General features: G+C 38.0%; 2 protein-coding genes across 3 annotated transcripts in view; one reads left to right on the top strand and one right to left on the bottom strand.

Moving 5' to 3' along the window:
* LOC108067186 (elongation factor-like GTPase 1) overlaps positions 1 to 19,253 on the top strand; it is an 81,749-nt gene that overhangs the window by 6,012 nt on the left and 56,484 nt on the right. The gene's annotated exons all lie outside the window — the stretch shown is intronic.
* The window catches only part of dsx-c73A (doublesex cognate 73A), a 30,340-nt gene that overhangs the window by 2,396 nt on the left and 8,691 nt on the right, over positions 1 to 19,253 (bottom strand). Inside the window, exons 2-4 of the mRNA XM_044394456.2 lie at positions 4,339 to 4,487; positions 4,162 to 4,240; positions 142 to 292 (exon numbers count right to left, since the gene is read on the bottom strand). Of these exons, the coding sequence (XP_044250391.2) occupies positions 142 to 292; positions 4,162 to 4,240; positions 4,339 to 4,487 (379 nt within the window). The remainder of the gene's footprint in view (positions 1 to 141; positions 293 to 4,161; positions 4,241 to 4,338; positions 4,488 to 19,253) is intronic.

Here is a 19,253-nt window from a genome sequence, read left to right as displayed (position 1 = left end):
GTGTCCCTGATCAAGAATATATATACTTTATGGGGTCGGAAACGCTTCCTTCTAGCTGTTACATACTTTTGCACGAATCTAATATACCCTTTTACTCTACGAGTAACGGGTATAAATAGTTATTCAGTGGCTCTAACTTACCCATCTTGAAGTGATCGGGACAGCGGCAGATGACCAGGTAGTGCGATTTTCCAGTTCGTGTGTTTTGGAGCGCCAGAAGGGACCAATCCTTGGGTGAGCGGCATTCCCGCATCTCGGTGGTGGCCTCGCAAGTTTTGGCCAATGTAATGGCCTAAAAATAGGAAAAAGAAAGATAGTTTAAAAATCCTACTAAAATTTTTAAAAGTAAAAACATAATATGATTTTAAGTGGTTTTGAGTAAATCTAAAAGCTATAATAATTCCTTTTTTATCTCTAAAAATCTATCAAATAAAAACACCTCTTAACGCGGTAAAAAACTAGTGACGATCGCACCTTCAACATACAAAAGTTCTGATATCAACATTTGTGACGAAAAATTATTACACTCGTCATTAAATAGACTTTCTAATATTTTCTCATTCGGCCCGCCCTAGCAAACTATTCCAGCCTTTTTCCCTTCACAGGCATTTTCTATTGCAGCGTGCCGAATGAGAAAATATTAGAAAGTCTATTTAATAACGAGTGTAATAATTTTTCGTCACAAATGTTGATATCAGAACTTTTGTATGTTGAAGGTGCGATCGTCACTAGTTTTTTACCTCGTTAAGAGGTGTTTTTATTTGATATCAGAAGTTTTTGTTTGTTTACATTTGCTCTCATAGGAGCTAATATATACATTTAAATTTAAATTGGTCAATCATAATTTGTAAGCCATTGTATTTAAACAAATTAAGTTAAAAAGTATTTCAAAATACCTTTTAAACGAGGTATGGCACATGTCTGTACCTTTAGTAGTGTAGAACTTACAAACTAACGAAATTTAGCCATTTTTAGCTTTTTTCCCGCTAAAGTAGCGGCTTTTTCCAAAAGTCGTAGAACAAAAGATTCCTATATGGAACTCTTAAGTGCAAATTTACTGATTCCATGACCCTAAAATACAGTTCGGATACCCTCACACAAAATTCAATACTCAGGAAGCTTTAGTTGTTCGAGCTGGCAAAAGTGGCTATTTTCGTATAAAAATAACTTTTAAACGTGACTTTTTACAGTAATGTGTTATATACCAAAATTTAAGGAATCTCAAGGGCTATAAAGTTTAAAGTTGTAAGGAAAATCGTTAGAGCCGTTTTTGAGAAAATTAAAAAAAAGCTAAAAAAAAAGTTTAAACAAATTTTCTTTTGTTCATATCTTTTTAACTATTACATTTACACAAGTTGCATATAGAAGGCGTTTATAGCATTTAAAAATACCTTTCAAACGAGATGCAGCACAAGTCTGTAGCTTTAGTAGTATAGAAGTTACGGCTTTCCGAATTTTAGCTATTTATAGCTGTTTTCCCGCTAAACTAGCTAGTTTTTCCAAAAGTGGTAGAACAAAAGTTTTTTATATCGATGTGATTAACGTCATATCAAATTTTCAGAACTTAAAAAACATATTTTGGACAAGTGGACAAGTGGACAAGTGGACAAGCGGACAAGTGGACAAACTGACAAACAGAATTAAATTTTCATTTTGGGAAGAAGAAGAAAATCTTATTTTGGCTATAACTTTTGAACGGAGAGTCGGATTTTGACAAATGACCCCTCATTCGACGGGTATTTTCAAAAGGAATACAACTAAAACATTGCGAGGGGGCATTTATCCCCACCGGCCCCAACAGCTCCAAATTTCGAAATTTGCACTTTTTCACTTTCACCGCTCTCTCTCCCAAGCCAATTGATTTTCTTAAAGTCTTGGTATGCAATCCTTTAAGTTTTTGCAATACCTTTCGATTGGTGTATTACTCATTACGATCGGACTATCACAGCAGATTTTCAATTTTGCGGCTATATAATAGTAGTCGCCTTCGCACACTCTCCTGGTGCGCTTCGTCACTACATGGACTGCCGTCCATAGTGATAATTGAAAGTTAATTGCTTATTGCAACTAAAATATAGTTTATGTCTAAGACCTTTTCCTAACTAGTCGGAAATGTCGTAAAAATACAACCCCTTTATGACCGCTTTGCTGCAGATATTTTGTTTTTAGTGCAGTCCGTCTAGACTGCAGACTTGGCCTAATAGTCCGCCCATTAGCCATTCACTTTGGCCCACAGGGCAGGAAAGAAAGTTACCCCGATCCCGATTTCGATCCCGATCATGACTCCAAATTGAAAGCTAGCATGCTAAACGCTATGGACAAGCTGTCACTTAATACGAGCTATGGAAAACTGAGGAAAAAAACAGGAGCAGCCTGTGGCCCAGGGCTTTGATTTTGAGATCTGCCAGACTTTAAAGCCGGTGGGCTGGCTCAAACACTTTGCTGGCCAAATTGGTCTGACTTTGGCTACGTTTTGCTACGCTTTCAATTGGCCACCACCTCTCGATTGTCCTTTTAACTGATTCACAGCCCGGGCTACTGAACGTTAATTTGATTGACTCTCGGGGCGCTAGTTTGCATGTCAGCCGATTGGGAAAATCTTTTCTTTTTCTTTTGCATTTTCCGCTCGCCGCTTCATTGGCTGCTGCATTCAGGTTAATGTGGTCCGCCCGGGCTGTTCCAGTTTTTCCCAACGCCCCGCTCTTGTTTTCTGTTTTCTGTTTAGTTTTTTTCTTCTTCCAGCTAAACGCATTTTCATAATTTCCAGTACAGTTCCGGCAAAAGCCGCAGCCAGTGTTGCATTTAACGGTGCAGCCACAGCGTAAGTGTTGTGAAGTGTAATTATGACAATGTCTGAAACTGCCCACACTCTTTAGTGCACTCGGCGGGGCCATTAAGCCATTAGAAATGCTTTTTATTATTTAATCTATTTGAACATTTTTCCAAGCAACGCCGTTCGCATTTATAACTCAATTAAACGTGCAGAGAAGTGCCGGGGAAAATCGGAAATCGGGCCGAAGGAGGAGCCGCGTGGATCATGGCCAGGCAATAAAGCAAATAATATTGCAAAAACCACAGCAGGCCCACAAGGTGATTTTGCCGCTGACCTGGCCGACTGATCGTGCCTTCGGTTGGATCTTCGGTTTTGTGAAGCTGGGAGTGAGATCCTCTGAGCCGCTTAGTCAGAAATCAATTTTACGTTTCGGTGATCCAACAAATGAGGCTCAATTTCGATGAATTGCAAGATGGGCAACTGATCTTCAACTGATCAAATGATATATGGCCAGCTTCCAGGCATCGTGGTTTTCATTAATTCACCACTGCCTTGCAAAATTCACAATTGATTTCAGGGCGTGGCTCTCCGCGAAAGCACTCATCTCCTCTAAGTACTCAAACGATACTCCATTTAATGGTTCATTAGGCGTATTCATTAGGGGTATTTTTTGGTTATTATCTTGGCTCTTTGGATATTTAACGAAATGTACTAAAATACCCTGTTTTTAGTTCATCATAATTTAACAAATGGTTTTAAAAATCTCCTAACAATATTTATTCCCCAAAACAGTTAAGCAAGTAAATAAGGTTAATTATTACCATTAATAAATTTAATTGAATTGAATCTCCGATACTTTACTCAAAAAATAATATTTAATTTAGTTTTAAACAATACTCAATACATAAAAAAATTTTTTTTTAATTCAAATTTAGCTTTCTGGTTTCAAGTGGTTTTCGCAATTAAAATATTTTCATAGAAATCAATTCAATAACTAATTTTATAGCTATCTTCAATGGCATTTCCTCAATAAATTATCTTCCGCTAACTAAACTTCATCCGAATTCCAAGCAATTACAGAAAATCCAATTCGTGTCTATTGTCATTGATTTGAGCTTTTGAACTACCAATGATCCCCTTACACAGATCTCATCTGCCATTAATTCATTTAAAAAGAGATCAAATCATATTTGTGGTCAGTCAGAGATGATTTCAAAGTCGTGCCTTTGCAAACTTGTAACTATCCCTTAAACCAATGGATCTACCGAGAGTGATCTAACAGAAATGATCTGGAAATGCACAAGTTCAGTGCCAGTTCCACTTTCGGTTCCCAAGCGAATCTCCTCCAATTATCTAACTCTCTGCGAAATGGGAAATCCCAAGCTTACCTTCTTCTTATTATCGCCAACCAATTTTGTGGTATGCTGATCATCTTCATTCAGACTGGCCGAGCAGGGATCACGATATCTGGAAGAGGATTAGATTTGCAGGATTAATTAGAATCCGAATGGCGGGAGTGACAAGTGGGTAGGTGCAATTCCGAGCATCCCAATCTAGCAACTCACCTTGATGGACAGGCGCACAGTGGTTGGGTGTAGTTGAGTCTCACGTAGACAGCATTGCAGACTTGCTGAATGGCGCACTCGGGCAGCAGATAGATGTGCTGATTGTGCGGATAATAATGATATTTCGTTGGTTTCGCTGTCGCCGTTTTCTGTTAAGAAATAAGAAAATATAAGAAATAAATGAAAATTCAGCTCCTGTTGTTGATTGATGTGGCCAAAAGGGTTTGCCTCTGCCATCTTCAATTTATTTGGCTAGCAATTAAAGTGGCTAGTGGTGTAAAACCCTTTTGGCCAGGTGGCAAATGTTTGCTCCGCAGTCGGGGGGCTTCTTGTCGAGGCGTTACAAAGTGTTGTTTGTCTACTGCCAGCTTTCTGGCATGGATGAAGTGTGAAATTGACGCTCCATCCCATTTAGACCATCGCCCTGCCAAAAGTTTTCTTTTCCCACTTTTTTACTCCTGCCATTTTTCGCAGAAGTTTGTGAAAGACATAAAGCATGGTCTTTAAGATAAATACATGAATGTCTTGGATATTTCAAAACAAGCGTATTTTAATGTAAAAAGAGGTTGAACAATCACAATTAAATATTCGCGATAATTGAAATTAAAATATTTTTTATATATTTTTGGGGATAAAACATTTAATAAGACAACCCCTACAATGTGAAATAGATGAAAAAATATTGATATAATAAATATTGAAATAATGATAAAGGGATTTAGATTCTTGGGAATCAATATGAATACCTTTCTTAACAAAAATACAATTTTCTAAAAATGTTTGAGATAACTTTAGACTTACATGTATATTTATGTACATTGCCTTAGCACGAGTGAATAATACCATAAGTATACTCATATATCTTTATTAAATGTTTAAAAATTTAGTTATTACTTAAATAAAATGACTAATTTAGGTAAAATATTAATTAAAAGCTTGAACAATTTATTAAAAAGCTTCTAAAAGGGTATTTAAAGTGGCAACTTTCCAAGCCGCAGACAGTTTTTCCTATTTTTTAATAACCAAGAGAGATGCGAAAACGGTTAAAGTATAACAAAACGGGAGGAAAAGATGGTAGACGGAGTCCAAGCACTTCTGAGCCGAGAAGAGGCGACTTGAGCTGAGTTAAGTTTAGTTGATTTGAGTCGCGTCGCGTCGAGTTGCCTTGGCCAACAAAGCAGGTTAATGGCAAACGAGACCCTCACATAATGCCACACAAAATTGCTTGGCTCGCCCTGCCTGGCGTTGCAACGCGCCTTTCCGCCGAGGAAGGGGGAACAAAGTTATTAAGAAATTGATGCAACTTGGAGGGGACCGCGTAAAGTCGAGTGTGAGTATATAGCATATATACCATATACATATATATGTTTATATGGTATGTAACCCTGGGTAACCGGGTAAACTGCCAAACGCACTTTTACTTGTAATTTCCATCCATCTCCCTTTTGTTCCCCATCTCCTTCTCCGCATCCCATTCCCATTCCAACCCACCTGACCCGACCCATCAGCCACTTCCTTCCTGCGAGCATTTCCCAGTGTTTTCCCCACATTGTTTTTCATTTTGGGAAACTTTTGCCGACAGCAGGGGGAACTCAGGATACTCTGTCCCTTCATTTCATTTTTCTTCCCCTCGTTTGACTATTAAAAAGTTTTGCAGCCTTTACTTGAAAACTTCTTTTTTTCTGTCGGCATTTATGACACAATTGAAGGTAGTTTTCATTTCTGTGTGCCACACAACTTTTGCTTTTCGGTATTTGTTTAATTATTTTGTAATTTGTTCTCTTGTCCATCAATGCGTGTAAATTCGTGGAAATAAAAAGAAGGTAAGCTGTTGGAAATGGAGCAAGGGAATTTAATGATTTCATTAGTGAATGAAGAGGGAAAAATAATCACTTGCTATAGAGAATGAAGTCATAGAGAAATTAACGTAATTATACTTCAAGGGAGGTTAATACGATTTGAAAAAAGTTAAAAGAATATGGAGATTCGCTGATAAGTGTGTGAAAAGCTTTCTTAAAGTTTTACTATTTACGTGTGAGTAAAAGATTATGATTTATAGATATGATTCTAATCTTACGGCATAATATCAAGATAAAAGAGTTTTCTTAAAATATATGTTTTTTTAATTATATAAATTCTTGTATAATTATGTCGAAATATCAACCAGATTTATGAAGATTCCTAAAACAAAATATTTTGATATACGTTTTAGAAAAAAAAGGTAAAAAAGTTACAAAAAAATCTATTCCCAAAATATATTTCCCATTTAACCCTATTTATGCATTTTTATAGCTTTCGTCATAGATCTAAAATACTTATTCCTTCATTTATTTTTACTTTCCCATTAAATTTACAATTTATTCGCCTCCAAAGTTGTTTCGATCTCCAGACAGCTTTCCATTTGGCTGACAATTTATCGATCTAGTTTAGAGGCGCCTTGAACCCAATTTTCCTTTTTTCTAGCGCCCCGAATGGCAGAGCCAAATTCAAACAATTCCCTTTTCCTACTTAGCACATAATTGAACTGAAAGCATCATTGGTTTAGGCCAAATTGCCGGGCCATGATCCGCGTGGAAAGAAACGGTACTTCCCATGTCAGTCATTTGCCATTCAGGCATTCAGCTTTTCAGCTTTTCAGCCACCTACTGTCAGGTAGGTCTCCTTTCGGGCTTTTCCAGCTCTTATAGCTTTTCCAGCTTTCTGGCTGAGAGTGATTTACACTGACCCTGACCATTATTATTGAATTTTTGCCGCTTGTACTTTGGCTTTTCCGTTTCCCTATTTGGCGTCAGCTGGTTGTCGCTTCTGTCCAAATGTCCAAACTGTCGCCGCCAATGCTTTTGTTTCCACTCCGCCACCACTGCCTGTCTCTTTCACTTTGGCTAAGTACATTTTTAAATATTTACCATGTACCAGAGAGAGCGGGGGGGAAAAGTCCCTAACTAGGCCCTGGGCCAAAAGAATTTTCCACGAACTGCAAATTAAAGCGTTTGCCTGCTGTATGTCCGCTTTTCACACAGGTTAAAGTTCAGCCGGTGGCAGTTAGCAAGAGATACTCCCTGGTACCTCTGCCTGTACTTCTTTTTTTTTTCTGTATTTTGTACATAGTTTCCAGCTTTTTCCCTGCCCACCCAAGTGCCACTTGAAAATCGTGTTCTCCGCTGCCAGCTTCCTGCAATTTGGACTGCAACTCTCGGAGTCGGAATCTCGACGCGACCTTTCACGGGTTGTGTTTCTTTTTCTGCACTTCGTGTTTGGGGTTTTTCTACCTTTGCCTCGTTTTTTTCCCATCTTTTTTTTTTTTTTAGTTTCGAGTGCCATGAATTGCGTTTTGATTGAAAAGAAAGTGACATTTCCGTTGATTTTCATTTGCAAGTATGGGGGCTCTTTAAAGTTTTCCTTTTATGCAACTCTTTCTTTCGGTTTGGCTGCTAATTTTTTTCTATTTGCCATTTGCCATTTGGCCCCGGCCAAATGACGTGGAAAATGTTAGCCTTTTGTTTGTTCCATAACAACATCGTATGGTAAATAGCAAACAACAAACAGTAAATTGCAGTGGCAATCGCAGAAGCTTGCCATGTGCAACACGACGTATGCGTGATTTGTTTGCTGATGAATGCCTGGCTTATTGACTTGTTTCGATGGACATGATTGCCACTTGATTAGCCGACTCTTGATGAGCCATTGATGGGGGAAATTTTTTATTTTGCCGAAAATATGATGGCAAAAATTCGCTTTTGATTGACTGGATTATGCGCTTTCAAGAGCTTCAAATGGGAGAAATCTAACGAAACCAATAAGATGGAAAAGGGATGTCGAGGAAAAAGTAGATGAATGTGCATTGAAATATAAACTAATTTAAATCCTAAACCTATACGAATGATTAATGACTTTCCAATAACAGAATTGCAAGTAAATTAAATATGCAGTTGCTTAAAAGTGTGACCAAAGTTGTATGCAAAGCAAAACAAATATGCCAAATATTTTTCTAACCTTTTAAACTATTTCAAGTAACTCGGATTATTCCAGATCTTGTGCTATCACCTCCCAAAATCTCCACCAAACTATCTCAAATTCGGTGATAAACTATTTTCTAAATAACAAATTGCCACATTTATCTTCAGCACTTTACAACAGATTAGATTTTCAGTCTCGGCCTTTGTTTTTCCACCTAACAAGCTTGGCAAACAAGTCCTGCAGTCATCAGCACTTCTCCGGTTTCAAGTCCTCCGGCCATCGCATTTGTTTGTGCACCCGGTACAGGAATATATATCTTGTAGCCGAGTCGCCATTTAGAGGCTTGATTTATGCCAGCAGCTCGAAATTTACTTTTAATGAGAGACAGCGGTAGCAGGAGCTGCAAAACACTGGAGCTAAAGTTAAACGCATGTAACTGACAGCAGCGGCAGCTCGTATCTATATATCTTGCAGATGCGAAAACCCCGCCACTTGTTATTCAAATCAGCTTGAAGAGATTTCCAGGAGTGGAGAAAAAACAGAGACATAAAATTTCACCGCCTCGACGACAGTTTGTATGTGTTTGCTACTTCTCAGGCTCTCTTTACTCGGATTGAATGGAAATTTGCATGGCTAAGGCCGCAATTAATAAATAATTTTCATTTTCATTTCGAAATTTGATTTAATTACGTGAAAGTCTTCAAGTGTCTCACACCTCCAACTTTTCGAGTGGGAAAGAACGGAGAATTAGTTGCCATTATTTAAGCTTCACTTTTCTCAGTTTGTTTGTTATTTAATTTTATGCCACAAGTGAAACCGAAATTGTTCGCTCAAGTACACGTACTTTCGTTCAAGTTCTGCGCCCGAGGTATGTTTTTATTGTTATTTATAAAGCGTGAAGTTTCAAGTAGTTTGTCTACTCACGGATGTATCTCTCTTTTCGGACCTTTCATTTGACACGACAAGCTACCGAAAATCTTACACTTGCGCACATTTCACTCGAGTTTGTTGTTAACTGTAGTTTCTCATGCAAATCCCGGCACAAAGCCGTTTGTTTGTTTGTTTACCATTATTTATTTGTTTGTTTGTTTGTTTGCGCAACGCTTTTTCCGCTTTGCACCGGGCAATTGATAATTATCATCATCATCACCATGACCATCATCATCCCGCCCAGCATCCAACTGAATCCCGGTAAAAGTGTGTGGAACCTCCAGCTGGGTCTTTTCCTCTTTCTCGAACTATGTGATTTTTTTTTTGGTCTTTTGGTGCTTTCTGAGTAGCCCCAAGCTCTCGTAAACTCTCAACACTCTCAAGTTGTTTATGTCCGCAGGTCGTAATTAAAATGTTCAATAAATCGTCGAGATTTGTTTTTTTTCTCGTTCAACCGAATAACTGGGAAGCAGGAAAAAAATCGTAGGCTAACGGATGTTCTTGGATATTAACTGAGGTTAGAGTTCGGTTTATGCATTGGCGATTAAAAAAGTAAAAAAGGAGAAATGAATGGTAGGCAAAATATATTGCATAATTAATCTCGACTACCTATTACATTTCACTATGGATATATTTATTGTCTATAAAACAAGTGGATAATTAATACAAAAAATGCATAAATAAAATTCTAAATAGATCCCACAGAGAAAAATCAAAAATTATTTTAACTTAAAGGATTATTTGATTGACATTTCTAGAATATCGTTTTGTATATAATCCAATGTCAGTTTGATATGATGTAATATGAGAATGACATTTGATAAGAAACCCTTGTTTATGTAAAAGTGTCAAAATCTTATGACTTAGAGTAGTGTTTAGATCACTTTTGATTGAATTTCTTACATTTTACTCGTCTAAATAAAAACTATATTTTTCCCTATATGAATCTTAAACAGAGCAGCTGCTGCAAGGCTCTTTCGAGCCATTCCAGATCTTTTCTAGACATTCAGGCCGCTGAACGCTGGCCAAAGTTGGCTCTTTGGGGATGCGATGCGGCCTTCTGCGCTGCGCATGCGTAACTGATATCCATCTTAGGCGGTGTTACAATTTTTTGTGTTTTGCGCTGTTTTTTCTGCGCATAACTTGTCAAACGGCAAACAAAGGTGGAGCTGTGGCTTGCCGCACCGCGATGAAGATGACGATACAGATACAGATTGCAACAAAGAAAAGCCAGCAGTTACACAGAAAATAAAAAAGATATTAGGGAACCTAAAACTGATATTCATAAAATTTAAAATCTAAATTTGCAGAAGCTAAAATAATCCAAAATATTAAAATAAGTTTGAAATAGGGTAACTTTAATACCTATCTCAAAACATCATAATTTTCTTTCTCTGCACTGAGAAAAACCCAGAGGCATAAAAGGCAATTACATGATTTGACTGGCAGTGGAAAAGGAAAAATTGTTGAATAATCCAACAGCAGCAACTACATTCCATAACCAATTCGAGTCGGTGGCCAAAGACGTGTTCATAATTGTCATCGTTGCCAAGATGATGAAACTGAATCGAAGTCGGAAAATCAGAGGCGGAATTGGAATCGGAATCCGTTTAATGTGTCAACCGCACAGCGAACGTTAATTTGTTCTAATTTGCTGTCTAATGCGTTTCGGGCCAAGAAAGGGTGGTGTTTTTATGTTTGGTCATAAGCCCTGTTGGCCAGTGGCTAAGAATTACATTTGGCTTTAATGCCCAGTGCCGTAATAATAATATTTTTACATTTTTTGCCCCCTGCTCGTTACTTGGGTTTTTTTCCATACTTTTCAAACCGCTGCTGTTGGCCGAGTTTATCGTTCTAGTTTCGTGGCCACTGGGGTCCGGTCTCCTTAACAGTTCTTTCGGCTCGTTGGTTAAGGTTTGTTGAACCTTTAATGAGTTTAAATGCCAGCTATGATATGGTCTTTAATGCACGATTATGAGTTACTCGGGTCTTTTTTTTGTTTTTTGGGACACTTTGTGGGACAGAATTAATGTGGCTGGCATTACGGTAACGATTCGGTCATGATACCCAGGGGAAGTTGGACATTAGTCGGTAATATTACGATATGCGGCCAGTAGCCGGATGCTTGGAGCATTTTTTAAGACCGGAAAGGGTTAACATTTAACATTTGGAAAGTTTTAAGTGAATCGATGTAGCTATTTTCTGCCGATTTTTTACCTTAGTTGTATTTATATTTATATTACATCAATACAAATACCAAACGAACATAAAGAGAGACATAAGCACGATAAAATATGTTGTTCTAATAGCTTGTCTAAAAACAAATCTCTCTTAGTCTGAGTTAAGTTTATCTAGATTCTAATCTTGAATCTATAATTTTAGGGTTGATTAAAACCACTTCCAACCTTCTCTCTGTCTATAATGTTCTGCCTCGTTCTCCCGTTTTCTGTTTGCTTTTATGTAAATTTCGATTAAAAAATCACTTTCCTCTTTCAAACCTCGATTAGCTATCACTTTCTTCGGCGTTCTTCCGCAGTTAGCATATAAAATAACTAACCCAAATAGGCCCGAACCCATTACCTTTTTTTTTGATATTTGTTCAGGGCAAACATGTTGAACAAATTCACTTAAAACGAGGAGAAGAAAAGGTGTATGAAGAGAATCCATAACCATTTGATGGTCTATACTTTGGGTTTGGTCATTTACCCCGAACAAAAGGCCGGCGAAATGGTCAAAATGTTTTGGTTTGTTTGTTGTTACTGCTGCTTTTTACCGCTAAAACGCACAATAAACTCTACGCCAAACGGGGGGGCCGAAACCTCAGCTTCTTTTTTTGAGCCCCTCTTTGTTTTCCGAATCACGTACTATATATGGTCATTGTGGTGAAGAGATGTTTACCTGAAAGAAAGAGAAGAATGTAAAGAAAGCGAAATTAGTATTTGGCTGTGTCAAAATAATGGTCGAAAAATAAAAACAAAATTGCAAATAAAATTGAGCCAGAGAAAAATGGGTAATGGGTAATTCTCACAATGATTAGACTTTAAATGGTATAATCTTATTCGGAGAGTTTATAAAACGTCGTTTGGAAGAAAGCGAAATTGCTAGTTGTTTGGGGAAATATTAAAAATCGATTTAGGAGATATAAAAATTATAAATAGTGAAACCCCATATTAAAACCTTCGAAATATTGAAAATAATAATTATAATTTATTAAGCCTGAGAAAAATAAGAGATGTTAACTTTAATTTATATTATTATGGCATTTTTTAGTCTTTCTTTAATTTCCTTTTCAATGGTATAATCATTTTAAGGAATTTAATAATGATTAGAGTGTTCATTTAAATAAGCAATTAACTTTCGAGGGGGATTTTCCTTTCGAAAAGGAAAAATATCTAGAGACTGCAAATAATTCCTTTGTCGGGCCTAATTACTGCCGTTGTTTGCTTTGTCTTTGTCTCGATTCTCCATCGTCTTCTATAGCATAATGTTCAGGGGGTTGGCTCTTCTTTCTTCCCGACATCGTCTTCTTTGGTTTTTGGGGCCTTGGGGCCAAACACTTTCTTTTATTGGACTTTCTTTCGCTTCTCTGCTATTTTTCCTAGCCTTGCCATTTGATTTTTCTTGCATTTTATCAAAGTAGCGCACATTGCACATCTCATTCACCGCCTCCTGCCACGCCCCCCTTGGCCCTGCGGTTACGTTTCGGCTTTTGTTTTGCATCTGACAATCTTTTTTTCGCATGACTTTTTCCACCACGGAGGAGGCTAGAAAAAAAAGAGGTGAGAGATAAAGATGCCGCCATTACGCGCTTTGCATTTCCCATTTTCCACTTTACATTTTTCCTTCTATCAGTGCTCTGCGTTTTTTTTCTGTGTTAATTATTAGCTTCCGCTTGGCAGGGAACGCGGTGCAGTGATTCTTCTACTTCTGTGGCAGAATTTTTAGACTTGGCTAATGTCTGTATTAGCAAAACTGGCAGCAGGTTGCACGAACTTAGATTGGAATGCGAATGAGTTTCCAGGTATCCGAGCATTGATCAGGGAAAATGCGATTAAAGAAGAAGCTTCAGATAAATCAGATACCAATATACTGGTAATCCGAAAAATGGTCTACAGAATTCTATTTCCGTTTCTAATAATTTTTTTTTTAAAACAACTGTCTGCCTTAAATTGTATGTATATTTCTTTAGATAAATGTATTGATATGACTCTCAAACCTATTAATATTATAAATCATTGGCAATATTAAAATTGTTAAAGATTAAGTAACATAGCATTTTTAAAATATCACCAGCACTTAATTTTTCCATGTGTGGTTTTATACTCTGCAATTATTTTTAAAAGTAAATATTCTTTTTCTTGAAAGCCTTACAGAACATTAAAAATGTATTTTTAATATAAATGAATTTAATGTGTTATTACAAAATTACTATATTTTTTTATTTTTACATTGGGTATTTATATTAACAAAATCTCCTTCTATTTCTTATAGTTGGCCCTTTACAAAAAGACCTTTCCAAGCTAGTTACTTACAACTGGCTCCTTTAACAACCGACGACCGTGACTAATGCTTCGTTGGCTGTAAAAACTCCAAGTCGGCGATATAAAGCGAATACCTTTTCCCCAGCCCACAAACCTTTTTCTTGATATTCTTTTTGTGAGCAGCCAAGATGCCAAGTGCATAACTCGTAGCAGAGATACTTTGATGAATCTGGCCAGAGGAGATCTTCACATCTTCACTCCTTTGGTCATTTGTAATTTGCGACAAATTTAGTGTTTTGCTCGTGGTAGAAGGTAATTTTCACAGTTGCGGGCAATTTGAATTTGCATTTCGTGGTCGCCGGACCAAAATGGACCGAGGAGATACGTTCGTTGAGCTTAACAGTAAAGCCAATCGGCAGCCAAGAATGGTATCTAATAGATACACGGCTCAGCTCGGCATTTACAGCTATCAATCATAATTAAGTGAATGATAATCAAAATGGACAGCATTATGAAAGCTGCATCTCTGGCTTGCTGGGTTGCTAAGTTTTGGTTTCGGTCTCGGTCTCGGCTTTATTCTGTATTCTCTATTATTATGGATAATGATAAAGAGCGGCAGATCGAGCGGATCGAGCCGAGAGTCTGAGCCTGAGTCTGGGCTCATTCTGCAGTTCGTTCCATTGCGGCACCGTTATGCAGGTCAGCCCTCTTTTTTTTCTTCTTCCCGTAACAACAGAACCGAGAACCCAAGATGCAGATGCAGCAGCCACAGCGCACAGAGCTCATCTCGTATGCAAACGCAGCGCATTCCTCTCGCGATACGAATGTATCTTGTATCTACCATTGACATGCCAACTGGCTGACTGCCTGCTTGGCAAATTTAGCACGCTATGATCCAAAGGCTGGCTTGTATTGTAGCTTTCATTTTGCCAGGTGACAGCCAACTATGAGTGGTTACAAGGCCCCCAGTTTGAGACTCTTTCTCCATTCTCCACTGCCGGCTGGCAGGCACATTAATTTATTAGTTGCACTTGCTTGTTGCGCTGTAAGAGATACGCACACGTTGAGATACTTTTTGCTGTGTACCACCACCATGGCCATAAGTCCATGGATCCATAACTCCACCGCAGGTCCGTTGGCGTTTGTCGGTTGTCGGTTGTAACCGTGGCTGGCTAGTTGTCGCCTATCAAATTACCCAACTCCGCTGCTCAATTCCAACCGGCAGCCAGCGGCCAAAGCTGAAGCATCTCCTCCTCGTTCGGGAGAGGATGAGGATGAGGATGCCACCGTCGTCGGATCTTGACCAAACGGTAGGATTCAGTCCAGCGAATTGAGGTTTACGCGTTGGCGTTTATCGTGTTTTATTGGTACTGGACTCGCCAAAACGGGACACTCTTTTGTGTGGTAATTAAGGAATTTACGGAATATTTATATTTGAATCAAGAGTATAATAAATATTAGTTCTGATATGCCTAAGAAAACTACGATTTCTCCTACACATGTTTGATAAAAACTCTACGAGTAACGGGTATATATTGGTATTCGTGGAAAACTATGTAAAAGTATAAATGCCATTTTGTTGTGTTTAAAAGTTAAGAGCAAAAAATGAAATGAACGCTAGGTGGAGCCAGTAGCTTTTTCATCTGACAGTCGAAATATATAATACATATATTTCCTGTTTTTACTATAAAATATTTGTATTTTTACAATTCTATATATTTTTAATATTTAATAAAAAGTCACAAAAATCTTTAGTTTAAATATTATTATATTAAAAGAAGAAACTGCATTTAATTTATTTTATGAGTTCTAAAACGGCTTTTGACTTAAAGATGGTTGCAGTTTTAATGCCTCTACTCTCTGTTTTATTCTCCTCATACCATTTGAATAATGGGACGCCCCATTTCACAACGATTCGCTGCGCATAAACCTGTCACAATCGGTGGCAGCCTCATCCACATCCCGAACCACATCCAGAACCACATCCTCAATCCTCGTCATCATCCGCATCGTCATCATCATCATCATCATCGTGTGTCCTATGGCGTTGCAAACCATTTGGGATGCGGACTACTTTGTTGCGCCTGCCCATCATCCTGCCCATATCCATATGCGAGCAGTCAAACTCGATATAGCCCGCCGCCTATGTAAAAAATGTCTAGGGCGAGGGATTCGCTCATTAATTTTCGCGGCCTTCCTGGGGTCCGGTTTTTCGGAACCGCAGTCTCTATGGTCTCTATGCTGCTCTATGGGTCTATGGCTCTTGTGACGTTGATTGAAGATGCGATGCGGTCGTGTTATGGCTGCCTGGGAACCTGGGCAAATCGACCAACTATGCCTCTTGCCGAGAAATGATTAATAAAACTGTGCAAAGTTAAGTTCCACTGAATTTCGAGCTTTCGGATTTCCCACTTTTCCTTTGCTCCGCGATCTTTGAACTCAATTAGCGTTGTCTGGCCAGGAATCTCCGGCCGGAGGACTACCACAAATGACACATATTGGCCAGGGTCTTGTATCTTGTATCTTGTGGCATAAATTTCCATTTCAAATGCCACGCCCACCGCACACGCTTTTAGCCCATAAACCAGTAACTTTTGCTTTTCGGCTGTGTACGATGATGATGACGATGATAAACTTCGATGACTTCATGATGATAGGGATATGGGAACTGGGAAATGCTGGCTGCAGTTAGAAAGCGCATTTTTCGAAAACCCCCTCCCCCAAAAAACACACCATAATTGAGGCCTGCCGTCGGTTTTGTACCCTTTTTGCACCATTTTGCTATTTGCGGTTTCCAAAGCCACTTAACCACCAACTTCTCTCCTTCCAAAAAAAAAAAAAAAACAAAAAACTATCTGCATTCGTCGCTGACCAACTCAATTTTCTTTGGCAAACCCAAAAGGAGTTTTGCGGCTTTGTCCATTTTGTGGGCCGGCTGCGTTTCGTGCCCAATTTGTTATTTTAATGATTTCGATGGAATCTTCGCACATAATTGAGCCGGAGTCCTCCTCTGCGAACTTCTGTTTCTGGGAAAGCAGCAGCGCCAAAACTGTTTACCCGCGGAAATATCTGACAAATGACCGGACAAACACTGGCAAACATAAACAACAAATTGCTTTGACACAACCCACAACTTTCTGAAGTTGCTGCAATGCTATAACAATATTTATCCATCGAAAAGCGGTAAGCACTTGTAATATCCGCTGGCAAGAGCCTTTCGAATGGCTTTTCTTTCCCTATATCATCGATATGCGGCTGTCTGATTTGAGTCGAGTTGGGCTCAAGGAGTTTTTCTCTGCCTCCAGCTGCAGTTTCGAATTCATTTTTTTCTTTTTCCTATTTTTTACTTTTTCTGCTTCTCGGTTTTCTTTGGTTTTGGCTTTTCCTGGCCATGGAAATTGACACTCTACCGGCTCGTTGTCGTCGTCTCTTATTAAAAATTGTGTCAAGTTGTCAGCAGCAACTGCAACAGCAAAAGCAACAGCAGCAGCAACATCTGATGTCAGGGTGCCAGTGTTGGCGGTAGATGGCCTACAAAAATACAACAAAAAATGCAGCAAATCCAACCTGACCACACTAGCTGTAAGTGGAGTTGATGGAGTCAAATGTATTTCCAATTTTCCACAGCTCACCAAAAGAAAGGAAAATGAAAATGTTTTCAGCTTGGAGTTTTATTGGTTTTGTTTGCTGAAGAGATTTGATTGAAAGATGAGCAGCTGGGGAATTTTAAGGTCAATTTCAGGTTGATTGAGTGATTGAGAGCTCGTATTGATTTTATTTTAAATTCTAGTTCACTTCCTTTGGTATATTTTCTGTATATTAGATGACTGGGATTTATAATTGTAAAATAATGATTTAAAATAAATTTTACTTAATTTAGTTAATACATTTTTTTAAATTATGTAATTTTAGATATTTTAAACATTAAAGAGTATAGTTCACTATTTAATTTTTTTTTTTTAACATCTGAGAAACATAACAAAAATAATTTCATTTTATTGAAGTAAGTTAATTAAATTAATATTAATATTTAATAATTGAATATACCATTTTCAAATTTTCTACATATCTTTAAATTTTATAACGGAATTTATAAATTTAAATATTCTTGTATTTTGTTGTCTCTTTAAATTTGATTTTTTATTTTATAAAATTCATTAATGTCTGCAACTTTTCTCTGGTTATCAACTATAATTTGTGCACCCAAACTCTATCGCCTTTTGCCACTGCCATTAATTTTAATCGCCGATGAGCAATCATAGATCTACAAATTAATTGCACTTTCTAAAGAAAAACCTGGGCAAAACAAAGAAAGCAATCTGGTAATTTGGCGATGAGCCATAAATTCGAAAATCAAAACTCGATTTGCGGTCGAGAGCAACTTTGACCTCCGAAAAAGGTCTGTGGGCCAAACGTTAATTCGGCAATTTCTATGCTCGCCTGCAATTAATGGGGAAAGATGGCGAGAGACTTTTCAACTTCGGTCGAACATGCAACCAGCATTTTTTAGCCCACTCAAAACTCGAATCTCAAATCACTCCAGACACTCACTCACGACAGGTGAATGTAATCAACGATTGAAATAATGCTGAAAATTGTATTTTGAATGGCAAATCTACAATGCGAAGCGTTTATATTGCTTCTTTTTTTTTTGTTTGTTTGAGCTGTGTTTTAGTTTTTTATTTCCAGCTGATTTTAGTGGAGCAACAACTTTTACTACAGATTGCCGGGGTGTTGGAGTTGTGTAAAATTTATGCCTCGGTCCGTAGAAAGTGCTTTGGGGGTGGGCAGGCAGGCCGGCAGTAGTATCTTTCATATAGTGCAATGTTTCTTCAGATCCTGAAATGTTGGTAGCATTTTCCTGGGTGGCATTTGGAGGACATTTAAATTGCTAATTCGTGGGCGTGGCCCCCCTGACTTTGGCCTCTTCTTGGGGTCCAATGTTGCAACTTTTGCTACTGCTGCTGCTGCATTTATTTATGCCTTCTTGTTTTGCTTATAAATTGTAATTCCTTGTCCTCAACTTGAAATGCGCAAAAAGTTTCCTTTTACTCGCTTGGGCGGGGTGCATAATTTGTTTGGTCTAGAGCGGTGGCTCCTTGGCATCGACTTGTGTTGCTTTATGGCCGACGTTATGTTATAAAATTGCTAACAAATGGCCCGGCTTAATGTTGGGCAGGAAGCTAATGCCCCTTGAAATGGAGATTTTCTGGCCTTTAGTTGGCACAGAAATAAATGGGATTTTCGATAGTAGACTTCCGTGTTTTATAGGATATTTATTACAAAAAATTATGGAATTAGCAAAAATATTTTTTTAGAAATTCTAAAATATTATTTTAATAATTTTTTTCTTGGTAAAAGAATTGGTAAACCTTTGAGCCAATTCTTCTAATATCGATCTCAATCTAATCTTGACTAATCAAACTAATTTTGAATTAAAAGCCACATAAATCAAACCAAACAAACCGGATCGTCTAACTGTCTTGCCAACGAGAGCGAACCGAAAACCACAAATTGAGTTTGGATATTTTCTGGCTTTGATTATTT

This window comes from Drosophila takahashii, chromosome 3L (genome assembly GCF_030179915.1).
Source record: "Drosophila takahashii strain IR98-3 E-12201 chromosome 3L, DtakHiC1v2, whole genome shotgun sequence".
Lineage (NCBI taxonomy): Eukaryota > Metazoa > Arthropoda > Insecta > Diptera > Drosophilidae > Drosophila > Drosophila takahashii.
This window is presented reverse-complemented; position numbering and strand designations above follow the sequence as displayed.